The sequence below is a fragment of the Protopterus annectens genome, chromosome 2.part1, assembly GCF_019279795.1.
Source record: "Protopterus annectens isolate FY-2018-M chromosome 2.part1, PAN1.0, whole genome shotgun sequence".
In the NCBI taxonomy this organism is placed as follows: Eukaryota; Metazoa; Chordata; order Ceratodontiformes; family Protopteridae; genus Protopterus; species Protopterus annectens.
The window spans coordinates 560,615,069-560,628,472 of record NC_056729.1 but is presented as its reverse complement, the minus strand read 5'-3'; the positions used below and the strand labels follow the sequence as shown (position 1 = coordinate 560,628,472).

Below are 13,404 nucleotides of genomic sequence, written 5' to 3'. Positions count from 1 at the left end.
TCACCACAGACCAGCTCTGGACAGTACATCCACTTAAGGACAATTGGTGCAACTTGGTATTAACCTAGCTAGGCTTGTAAGGGTTCTAGGGTCGCTTTCCTAGTAACCCTCCTACGAACCTGTATATTTTGAACATTAGTATGAAGGATGTCAGATTAAAGGAGAAAGAAGTCAGAATATATTACCTGCACACTAATTTAATGTTTACTTCCTGTCTTCACATAATTGTCTAGTCCTGTTGCTTTTACCTTACTCTTATTATCCATCAATGAGAATGAGATCCAGAGGACCTGTTGCACCTTTCCTTGTGCATGTGTGAGCTCCCCACGTGCACTATGAAGGACTTCACAAAAACACAGCTTAGCAAAAGCAAGCAAGTCACTTGCCCATTATCTGCATCATAGATGCCTCTCTCTCTAGAGAGAGCACCAAAAGTGAAGTGGGACAGACTAACTCTCAACCGTCAAGACAGATGAGCTGATAACTATTCACTTTCACCAACTTTCTTAAGCACCTGGGTCGCTAGCTTATCTTGTTTCTAGGTCAAAGTTGGGGCTCTATCCCTCTGCACTATGGGGATGGCAGCACTGAAACAGTAATTTGTTAAAAGATTTAAAATCAGAACCCCAGCACTGAATATCCCCTCTTTTACTAGCAAGTATTTATCATAAATAGAAGCATCAGTGCAGCTTTTGCTGTGAACATCCCCCTTTACAAAGGAGCAGTCAAAACTGATTGTTTAAGAGTTTCAATCACAGTGCCACCCATCACCCAGGACTTTGTACAAGGAGAGTTGGAGAAATGGAACATTACCATAAACTGATAAATATGAAGCAGCCTTCCTGTCATGATAACTGAATGCATTCCAGTGTGTGCGTGCGTACTGGTTTTGGAAAGCAAAAAACTGTCTAGGCACAGAATGCTCTGGTGATGGAACCTACCCCGGGGCCTCAAACAAAAGACAAGACAAACCAATGGTGTATTATGGGATGAGCAGCAGTTTGCTAAACCACAGTAACTGCATTCTGATTTTGTATTAAATCATGTCATAAAATGTGCAAACACTGCATTTCCACACAATGAAAACACCATCCATAGCGTATTATACAAGCCATGGTACACCAGCATGACAGCGATGATAAATATTCCAACTGCATCTCTCGTACCTCATTTTCCGATTCCTTTGACTCCAGCTGATCTTCAACTACTGGGTCTCTGTCCCCATAGTAACAAATCAAGTCCAAAAGGCTGTTCATTGTTTCAAGCGACAACTGTGTTCCTAGTCATAGTAAGAAAGCAAAGTACAGTCAAGCTACAATGTCTCTTTCAAATTTACAGAAATTAGCCTTAACATGATCACTCACCTGCTTGTACTAACTGGTCATATACATCAACAGCATCTTTAACTCTTCTGAGCTGAATCCTCTCCTTAAGAGCAGCCTCACTCACATCACCAATCTGTGGTTCAAGGTTTTGAGGCATTAGACACTGAAAGGAGGGAAAAAGTTCACACATACTTAGATTCCTTGAAGGCTTTAGCTGAGGTACTAGAACACAATTATATTTCAATAAAGGCTCCTAATGCATGTTTTTTGGTTGTGAAGTCTTACATACATAAAAATTAAATTGAAAGAGAATCAGCAATACTTAGCATATAGACACAGTTTGTAGACTGGTTTTCAGAAAGAAGGTAATGCCTCAGCCAAGCCAAATACCATTAAGACTTCAGGACTGAGGTAGTTAATACAATGCAAGCTGTAACATTAAGGCAGATAAGGCAAATGAAATGGATGAAACATATTCAACTTGCTCCAATAAAAGTTAGAACAGTTAAATGATTATCTGCAGAGTTCAACCACTGTCAAGACACAGCGGCTCAAGTCAACAACACACCATACCTCAGTTCTGAAGCATGCAAAATAAAATGCTACAGCTTTAAATATGATGACACTGACTCAAAAAACAAAGCATAATTTAATCTCGATAGGTAAACAGTACTAGACTAGCTTCTGTTCTGGACCATTTTAAGACGAACCAATTTCTCCTTTTCTGCTTGAAATAACCCATCCCATTTGGTTACAGATTTGCCTTCCCCATTCCATGGTTGATAGTTATATATTACCACCAATGAGAATAAATGGGATCATATCAGATAATCTGAGGGGACCCATGCATGGGATAAAATATTTAGTGGCTGTGTTGGTCCATTAGTAGTACAGGAGACAGTCCTGGGTAGATTTTCGCTTTCCTACCTACAGATCTAAATTGCGCTCGAATATGGACAAGGATGAACTTTGTTTTACGTGAACAAGGTCTCTGCTCCACAGCAGCCATATCCTCCGAGAAATACCTGTCCCTCCAAGCCGTTCTGTTGATGCTGCACAAGAGGTTTAGATTCATAGACAGTATTTCTGATGCCATTTGACTTACTGAAGTGCATTAAATCCATCAGTAGGGGATTAGAAGAAGCTTTGTATGCTAGACAGACAAAGATCACTTTTAAGCAGTCTGTAGGATACAGGGTACAGTGACAGTGCTCTGAGTCTGTCTACGTAGGACATGTTGTTCAGGACTAGTATCCTTTTAGTAAGGTGGCATTTCAGTTGTTACATGTGCCTGGACAGATACATGCCAAAGGGGGTAGTATACTCAATGACTGGCCTAATGAGTTTAAAGTTTAATCCTCAACATAGCTTTGTGAATCATATATGCCACATATGGGTGGCACAGTGCAACAGCAGTTCCCACTGCTGATTCACAAAGCATGGTAATCCACTGTGATTCTTGAGAGGGGTACCCTCTGTGCAGAGTCTACATGTCCTTCATGGCCACGAGCGTCTTCCTAGGTCCACTGTTTCTGCACACATACCAAAGACATTCTATAAATGAAACTACAATTGTGCAAGTCTGACTTGCCTGAACAGTAGATGTTCAAATTTCACACCGCATCAGTAGCATATGGGTTCTTTGCTCCAGAATTACCCCACACTAGCAGATTTCCATATCTCAGACTCCCCTCCTCTGACTCTCTGACATAGGAGATTTAAGCCCCTCCCATCAGGGAAAGCATGACCTCTATCACAGAGAGGAAGTTATTCAGGCTTTTAGTGTTAAGAAGGAAAAGCCAAGAAGGATCAGAAGCAAGAACTGCTTAAAACCAACCAATAAATTTATAGTCAGGCACCACCTAGAAAAGATCTTCCACTTGTAAACATAACATTTTCTAGTTGCACTGTCTTGTCCCCTTCAATACCCGATACATATCCTCATGAAATAAGTGCCTAAAAGGTATCAAGACAGAATTATCCGGGATGTCAGTAGCAAACTGCTCTAAGCAGGGGTGCATCGGTCACCACCAAGACTGTGTGAGAAAGCTTGAGATAATTGTCCTTGGCTAACTCCATTGAGAAAAAAACAACTTTGCCTGGGCCAAAAGTGAGTTACCACAATGATCTTTGGTAATTCTTTCTGAATCTTTCAGCAGTACCTTGGGTATTGGTGAAAAGGGTGGAAAACCATAGAGAAATAATTCTGTCCACGGGAATGAGAATGCTTCTGTCCTCCAGGCATGGCTCCAAGGTTGGCTTGAACAGAATTTTTCCATCCATTTTGAAAGGAGGCAAACAGTAGTAGTTAAGTGTTCCCCACATCTGGACAAAATCCAGGCAGCCTTCTGTCCTGAGTTTTCACTCATGGGGGGTCCATTTGGGATTTGCTAAATCTGCCTGCCACTAGGATTTGCACCGACAATGTATGAGGCCTGAAGCCTCAGAGAACACTGTAAGGCTAGCTCACAACCTATCACTGTCAACCAGCAGAGAGGATATGATCTTGCACACCCTTGTGTTTGCTCAAGTTCTATAAGATTGTGGTGTTGCCTGTGACGAACAGAAAGGAGACCTTGAGATAAGTGAAGAACTTTTTAAGGTCCAAATTACTGCAGACATTTCTTTGATATTTATGTGCTTTTGTAGCATTCAAAGGACCTCACTCTCCTTGCACTAGAACTGCTCTAGACACTGTTCCAGATTCAAAATTTGGAGGAGACTGGACTGACTGAACTGGGATCTGGATTGAGTGAAATCTTGTTCCTCCACTACTGTAACTCATTTCACAAAATTCAGAATTGGTACTAGAACTCATAGGGAAGCAGTTGCTGGGTTTAGAAAAAAGTACCACTGAATCTTTCTTAAGCTGAGTTTGGCCAGCAGTGCCACAAGGATCACTGAGGTCATTAGGCTTACAATTCTGAAAAACTCTCTTGTGGAGGTCATTTCTTGAAGAGAAAAAAAATGTTACAAATAGTCAACCATGTAGGCCATACTTTTTTCAGCTTCCGCCATACACTCCAGGAAGACAATTCTTTGTGAAATCAACCGATAAAAACGTTAACAAACTTTTGAAAAAACAAAAACACAGGTTCCCAGTTCACACCACTGTAACAAATAGGATTTGAATTAAAATAGGATTTTAATCTTGAAGTGCGTTAGAATATCGTACACTTTTCGCCAAAGTCAAATACTTTAACTTCTTCAGAAACTCAAAAACAGCATCAATTAGCCACATATATAATGTAGCCTTAATCAACATTCATTAACCAATTAGTGTCTTAAAGATACATAGTAACTACATGTCTCAAATATTAGAATATAAAATATATATATATATATAGTTATTCTAAATACATAGATCATAAAAAGTTCATATTTCACTTTTTTAATAAATATTTAATAAATATATCCTTAAAACCATTAGTATAAATAACAGTAAACTATATACTATATATATATATATATATATATAAATAAAAACATTTATATTATGTAAAAATATATGACCATTTAATTACCATTAAAAAAGTATCAAATTTATTAGTTTATTTATTTGTTGATTAATAATATCTTCTTAGTGCATATACACTTTTAGCTACTAACTTATCCCTAAATTTTAAATTACAATATAAACTGAATACATATAAAATATAAAATATTAAATATTAAATATTAATAATAATATTGACAATATAAAAAGAAATAGTATAGAAGGTTTCTAAATAAATTTCATAACAAACCTATAGTTGTATTATCAATATTACCTTTCCAAATTTTTAACCTCAAAATACACATGATAGAACTCATCTCATTAATCCCTGGCATTTGGCAAGCATTCGTTCTAAGCTGCCATAACAATTCTTTCTTCTCCAATTTCAGAGACTCATGCCCTCCTCTTCTATCATTAATTAACTGATCAATGGCTCTGAATTTAAATTCATGTCCAGTGTAGTCATTTGTATGCCTAGCTAATGCGTTTTCCATTTTGTTCCTGTTGATACTGTAAATATCTTCATATATTCTTTCACTAAGCTTTCTATCGGTTTTCCCGATATAGAAAGCTGAACAATATTTACATGTTGCTAGGTATACTACTTGTTTACTGCTACAATTAAATCTCCCTTTAGTCCTATACTTCGTGTTGCCTATTGTAAAATTACAGCCTTCGTCAATGTATTTACAACAATTGCACGTTACATTTGTACATGCCTTCTCTATTAGTAAATGGTCGACTAAAACTTTCCAAAATTTCCTTTAGATTGCTCCCACGCCTATACACTATTTTTGGTCTTTCTGGGAGCAAATCTCTGAAATATTTATCACTAGTTAGAAGTTCCCAATTTTTCGTAATAATGTTCGCTATATTACGGGAATCTATATTAAAAGTACATATAAACCCACTGGTGTTGGTTAGTACTTTATTATTGCTATTTAGCCCCGGGCCACTAACTTTTCCTTTGTTCAAGATTGGGACATAATCACCTATTAGTCTTTTATACTGAACTTCACTGATAATCTCTTGGATGAAGTATGATGGGTACCCTCTTTCCATGAAAAAATTAAACATTAGGTTACATTCATTTATAAACTCTTCATCTCTTGTCGTCATCCTGGCTGCCCTAACTAGCTGCCCTTTAACTACTGATTTTTTCTGGTAAGTTGGGTGGCAACTAGTGAAATGCAAATACATATTTGAGTATGTCGCTTTCCGATATATTTTAGAAACAAAAGCTTTCTCACTATAATCCTTCCTTAAGTCGACATCCAGATATACTATTTTATCTTTACTAAAACTAGATGTAAAACTAAGGAAGTTAGTACTCTCATTGAACATTTCTAATAAGCTCTTTAATTTAGCTTCAGTTCCTTGAAATAGAATGAATATATTGTCCAGGAACCGTGTATAAAAGAGTATATTTTCCTTAAATTCAGAGTTGCCAAGGACAAATGACCTTTCCCAGTATGTCATTACCAGGTTTGCCAAACCTGCTCCACATGGGGAGCCCATTGCTACTCCAATTTTCTGATGAAAAATGTCGTTATTAAACATTATATAATTATAGGAAAGAACTGTGTGTATCAATTCCTCCACTAGTTTAATTTCACTAGTGGGTGCATCCAGAATTCTTAACATGTACGACACCCATTCAATACCAATCGTATGTGGGATGGATGAATAAAGATCTCTAACATCCACTGTGACGAAAAAACTTTCAGCACAAAAATCCAAATTATTAATAGCTTGTAAAAAGGACCAAGAATCCTTCGAAATTTGGTTCTCGTTTTGGATATATATTTTTGTAAAATTTTATCCAGTACTTTGGCACAATTGTATGTAATACTATCTCTCCCATCCACGAGAGGTCTCATGGGTGGATCATTCATATTTTTATGCACTTTTGGAATTCCAAAAAGGACCGGAGTCCTTGGTGCCAATTGCTGTAGGTATATGTACAAGTTTTTATCTATTCTTGCCTCAATGTACAATTCTTCTATGAAAGCTTTAACCTTCCTATAAGCCCCATTCATTTCATTCATAGAGGCCTTCTCATACGTGTCACTATCTAAAATCTTTAACATCCTAGCGTTATAATCATCATTAGACATTATAGCAGTGCCCCCACCTTTGTCCGGTTTCATAATGCGGATTGGTGCTTGCCTTAGAAAATTTCCCTCTCCTCTTTGCTTATATTATACTTGTAACTGTTAGCGATAGTAGTTGTAGTTATAACTTTTTCTAAATTCCTTAAGTCAACTTCATTGACTTTTTCAAAAAGTGATAAAAGAGGGTGTAGGGGCGGGTTATATACACTAGAAACATAAAAGTCAGATTTGTTGTTCAAATTCTCCCCCATTAAGGCCAATAAATTAAGTTTCCTAATAAAATCTTAAGATCTAACAAAGTGTTAGCCACATCAAACTGAACAGAGGGTACAAAGGTGTACCCTTTCGATAGTAAATTTATTGTTTCTGGACAAATAGACATATCAGTGTAGTTGAAAATTTTAAAGTCTTGACTTGAGTTAGAAAGTACATTGCAAGAAAATTGGTCATCACACAAATTGACCATATCACCATCTTCTACCATTTTTTCTTCTTGTTCCTTGTTGTTCTGTTGTTCTGCATTATAGGTTTCGAGGCTCGAGCTCGAAAATTTCTTTCATTCGAAACACCACCCGCTTTATTTTGTACTGGGGTACTCGTAGTAGCAAAATCACGTTTTTAATAAATATTTAATAAATATATCCTTAAAACCATTAGTATAAATAACAGTAAACTATATATATATATATATATATATATATATATATATATATATATATAAATAAAAACATTTATATTATGTAAAAATATATGACCATTTAATTACCATTAAAAAAGTATCAAACTGATTATGCTGTTTGATAAACATGGACTAGAACTGTTGGATCTTTTTTGTACCCACTACCAGGTTATGGTGGATGATTTATTGATGGAAATTGAGGAACTTGATTCTTCAATAAAGAGTGATACTAGCTTCTCCAGGTACCGTTTTGAATACGATAGGATTTTTGTTAGCATTGATGATTACTTGACTAAATTGAATGTTACTAAGATTAAAAAAATAAAACGCGACCTCAAAGTTTATGGGGAGGTAAAGCATATCCCAGTCCACCTAATTCCCAAAAAATAATGACTGGTGGTAACACTATTAAAGGTAATTCAATTGCTAACAACAGGGTTTGTAACCCAGAAGGAGAGACTGAGAATTTTATGCCCCCTAGTACTAATATGGTCCATACTGGGGCCAACCAACAAGAAGGCCCTAGTAATGCATGTTCGACTGAAAGACTAGCACAGGGGAATGATTTTGCTACTACGAGTACCCCAGTACAAAATAAAACGGGTGGTGTTTCGAATGAAAGAAATTTTCGAGCTCGAGCCTCGAAACCTATAATGCAGAACAACAGAACAACAAGGAACAAGAAGAAAAAATGGTAGAAGATGGTGATATGGTCAATTTGTGTGATGACCAATTTTCTTGCAATGTACTTCCTAACTCAAGTCAAGACTTTAAAATTTTCAACTACACTGATATGTCTATTTGTCCAGAAACAATAAATTTACTATCGAAAGGGTACACCTTTGTACCCTCTGTTCAGTTTGATGTGGCTAACACTTTGTTAGATCTTAAGATTTTTATTAGGAAACTTAATTTATTGGCCTTAATGGGGGAGAATTTGAACAACAAATCTGACTTTTATGTTTCTAGTGTATATAACCCGCCCCTACACCCTCTTTTATCACTTTTTGAAAAAGTCAATGAAGTTGACTTAAGGAATTTAGAAAAAGTTAGAACTACAACTAGTATCGCTAACAGTTACAAGTATAATATAAGCAAAGAGGAGAGGGAAATTTCGGGTTTTCTAAGGCAAGCACCAATCCGCATTATGAAACCGGAGAAAGGTGGGGGCATTGCTATAATGTCTAATGATGATTATAACGCTAGGATGTTAAAGATTTTAGATAGTGACACGTATGAGAAGGCCTCTACGAATTAAATGAATGGGGCTTATAGGAAGGTTAAAGCTTTCATAGAAGAATTGTACATTGAGGCAAGAATAGATAAAAACTTGTACATATACCTACAGCAATTGGCACCAAGGACTCCGGTCCTTTTTGGAATTCCAAAAGTGCATAAAAATATGAATGATCCACCCATGAGACCTCTCGTGGATGGGAGAGATAGTATTACATACAACTGTGCCAAAGTACTGGATAAAATTTTACAAAAATATATCCAAAACGAGAACCAAATTTCGAAGGATTCTTGGTCCTTTTTACAAGCTATTAATAATTTGGATTTTTGTGCTGAAAGTTTTTTCGTCACAGTGGATGTTAGAGATCTTTATTCATCCATCCCACATACGACTGGTATTGAATGGGTGTCGTACATGTTAAGAATTCTGGATGCACCCACTAGTGAAATTAAACTAGTGGAGGAATTGATAGACACAGTTCTTTCCTATAATTATATAATGTTTAATAACGACATTTTTCATCAGAAAATTGGAGTAGCAATGGGCTCCCCCATGTGGAGCAGGTTTGGCAAACCTGGTAATGGCATACTGGGAAAGGTCATTTGTCCTTGGCAACTCTGAATTTAAAGAAAATATACTCTTTTATACACGGCTCCTGGACGATATATTCATTCTATTTCAAGGAACTGAAGCTAAATTAAAGAGCTTATTAGAAATGTTCAATGAGAGTACTAACTTCCTTAGTTTTACATCTAGTTTTAGTAAAGATAAAATAGTATATCTGGATGTCGACTTAAGGAAGGATTATAGTGAGAAAGCTTTTGTTTCTAAAATATATCGGAAAGCGACATACTCGAATATGTATTTGCATTTCACTAGTTGCCACCCAACTTACCAGAAAAAATCAGTAGTTAAAGGGCAGCTAGTTAGGGCAGCCAGGATGACGACAAGAGATGAAGAGTTTATAAATGAATGGAACCTAATGTTTATTTTTTTCGTGGAAAGAGGGTACCCATCATACTTCACCCAAGAGATTATCAGTGAAGTTCAGTATAAAAGACTAATAGGTGATTATGTCCCAATCTTGAACAAAGGAAAAGTTAGTGGCCCGGGGCTAAATAGCAATAATAAAGTACTAACCAACACCAGTGGGTTTATATGTACTTTTAATATGGATTCCCGTAATATAGCGAACATTATTACGAAAAATTGGGAACTTCTAACTAGTGATAAATATTTCAGAGATTTGCTCCCAGAAAGACCAAAAATAGAGTATAGGCGTGGGAGCAATCTAAAGGAAATTTTGGAAAGTTTTAGTCGACCATTTACTAATAGAGAAGGCATGTACAAATGTAACGTGCAATTGTTGTAAATACATTGACGAAGGCTGTAATTTTACAATAGGCAACACGAAGTATAGGACTAAAGGGAGATTTAATTGTAGCAGTAAACAAGTAGTATACCTAGCAACATGTAAATATTGTTCAGCTTTCTATATCGGGAAAACCGATAGAAAGCTTAGTGAAAGAATATATGAACATATTTACAGTATCAACAGGAACAAAATGGAAAACGCATTAGCTAGGCATACAAATGACTACACTGGACATGAATTTAAATTCAGAGCCATTGATCAGTTAATTAATGATAGAAGAGGAGGGCATGAGTCTCTGAAATTGGAGAAAAAAGAATTGTTATGGCAGCTTAGAACGAATGCTTGCCAAATGCCAGGGATTAATGAGATGAGTTCTATCATGTGTATTTTGAGGTTAAAAAATTTGGAAAGGTAATATTGATAATACAACTATAGGTTTGTTATGAAATTTATTTAGAAACCTTCTATACTATTTCTTTTTATATTGTCAATATTATTTTTAATATTTAATATTTTATATTTTATATGTATTCAGTTTATATTGTAATTTAAAATTTAAAATTTAGGGATAAGTTAGTAGCTAAAAGTGTATATGCACTAAGAATATATTATTAATCAACAAATAAATAAACTAATAAATTTGATACTTTTTTAATGGTAATTAAATGGTCATATATTTTTACATAATATAAATGTTTTTATTTATATATATATATATATATATATATATATATATATATATATATATATATTTATATATATATATATATATATATACATAGTATATAGTTTACTGTTATTTATACTAATGGTTTTAAGGATATATTTATTAAATATTTATTAAAAACGTGAAATATGAACTTTTTATGATCTTCTATGTATTTAGAATAACTTTATATATATTTTATATTCTAATATTTGAGACATGTAGTTACTATGCATCTTTAAGACACTAATTGGTTAATGAATGTTGATTAAGGCTACATTATATATGTGGCTAATTGATGCTGTTTTTGAGTTTCTGAAGAAGTTAAAGTATTTGACTTTGACGAAAAGTATACGATATTCTAACGCACTTCAAGATTAAAATCCTATTTTAATTCAAATCCTATTTGTTACAGTGGTGTGAACTGGGAACCTGTGTTTTTGTTTTTTTAATTCTTTGTGAAATGACAGAGGGACTTCTGAGGGTTCAACTTGAAGTTGGGAAAAACTGGAATGTGATATGGTGACTTTACATTTGAAGAATGCCTAACAGAGTTCTCCAGAAGAAGAGACAGGACTGTCTGCAGGGTGAGAATTTTTTTTTTGAGTACTTTAAGAAAGGTATTTAGGTATAACACATTTAAACACTAGTCTCCACAACAGCTCCTTGCGGTGCAGGAACAAGATTTTGGTGCAAAATTATTTTCCTTTCTGGGGTGCAGGAACTAGTTCTAGAACCCCTGCTTGCAACTTGTGAAGGAATACAGAAGAGAAAGTACAGTTGTGTGAAATCGCATCATAACAGTAGATGCCCTCCTCTTCACTGTTGCAGTAATCTTCACAGTAGGGCTCTCCTGCCAAGGATAGCCCAAGGTTCAGCCAGTGTACCAAAGCCTTTAAATCCTGCATGCCCTGTGCATCATACGTATGCACCCCATTCAGGACATACAGCATAATAGTGACAGAGGGACACAATTCCCAGAACTGAATTGCCCCAGTACAAAACAGTCTCCATAGGACAAGAGAGGCAATGCAAAACCAGGAGAAAATGCAGATGTAAAATGGAGGTCCTACGCCAGAAAGGAAAGCAAAACAAAGAGGGATGGAGGAAGGGAGCGAATACTGCAACAGTGAAGAGAAGGACATCTACTGGCATTGTTAGATTTTACACAATTGTACTATGTCCTATATCACTGTTGCAGTAGTCTTCACTGTAGGGAGAGTACAAAAGCTCAAGAAAAGGATTAGGAAGGAGGAGGCTGGGAAGAACCCTCTACAAACCCATGCAGAATGGCTCCCGCAAAACCTGCTTTGGTCTTAGAAACCATACCCAATTTATAATGCTTAGTGAAAGTATGCACTGAAGACCAAGAAGCAGCTTCACGGATTTGATTGGTGTTCAACCCTTTGAAGAACGCACCAGAAGAGGCAATAGCCCTAGGGGTGTGAGCTCTAAGAGCAGACGACAGACACTGCCATGAAATTAATAAAAAGAAATGACCTAAGACATCCAGGAATAGATGGTTTGCTTAGAAGCAGCAAAACCCAATGTCCTGGGATGAAAAACAAACAAAAAGCTGGTCAGACTTGTGAATGGCCTTAGTTATATCCACATAACTTGGATTTGCACAGACAGTTCAGGTATTATGTTACACCCCCTTATTATCAGACTGAGAAGGAAAAAAAGGAAAGGAGTTGTATTCCCTTATTCAAAGGCAACTCATTAACCACTTTGGTCATAAAAAACGAAGGATTAGTATGAAGAGACACCCTGTCCACTGAAAAAACAAAAAGGAGGGATGGCCATAAAGGGCTTGAAGCTCAGCAACCCTCCAGGCATTAGTAAGACTTTGCAATACGACACAGGAACAATGTCGCAGGGAAACTGAACCTGCACGGTCAAAAGGAGACTGGGTTAATTTTTCCAAAACAAAATTAGGGTCCCAAGGGGGAGGACAAGGCTTCCTTGGGAGCCTAAGATGCAGGACACCATTAAGAAACTGTTTGACCTCAAACCAAGAAGCCAAAGAAGAATTCAAAAGCAGACAAGAAGAAATAGCTAACAAATGGGCCTTTACAGAAGAATATTCCTAGCCAGACTACAGCAACTTACACAAATAGGAGACAATCAAAGGGACCCTCAGTGAAAAAGGGTCCTGGTTATAAGCATGACACCAGACAGAAAAATCTCTTCCATCTGGACATACAAGACTTGCTGGTTGCAGGTTTTCTTGTCTCATGTAAAATCCTGAGAACATCCTCTGAAAAGAGTTGCCTAAACGGGATCAAAACTCTACCACCCACAGTGTCAGTTGAGTGTACAAGTGAGGATGAATGAGTGACCCCTTGACCTGCATGAGGAGGTCCACCTGGTGAGATAACTTGTGGCGATTGCCCCTAGCCAGATGCATTAAGAGGGGGAACATGTTCTGTTTTGGCCAAAAGGGAGTCAGTAGCAAGACTCTTGAGGTGT

At 36.4% G+C, this 13,404-nt stretch overlaps 1 protein-coding gene across 1 annotated transcript in view; it reads right to left on the bottom strand.

Annotated features, from left to right (window-relative positions):
- Positions 1 to 13,404, bottom strand: part of PTCD3 (pentatricopeptide repeat domain 3) — a 1,733,015-nt gene that overhangs the window by 1,453,004 nt on the left and 266,607 nt on the right. The window contains exons 7-8 of the mRNA XM_044063464.1: positions 1,365 to 1,488; positions 1,167 to 1,279 (exon numbers count right to left, since the gene is read on the bottom strand). Coding sequence (XP_043919399.1) covers positions 1,167 to 1,279; positions 1,365 to 1,488 — 237 coding nt within the window. The remainder of the gene's footprint in view (positions 1 to 1,166; positions 1,280 to 1,364; positions 1,489 to 13,404) is intronic.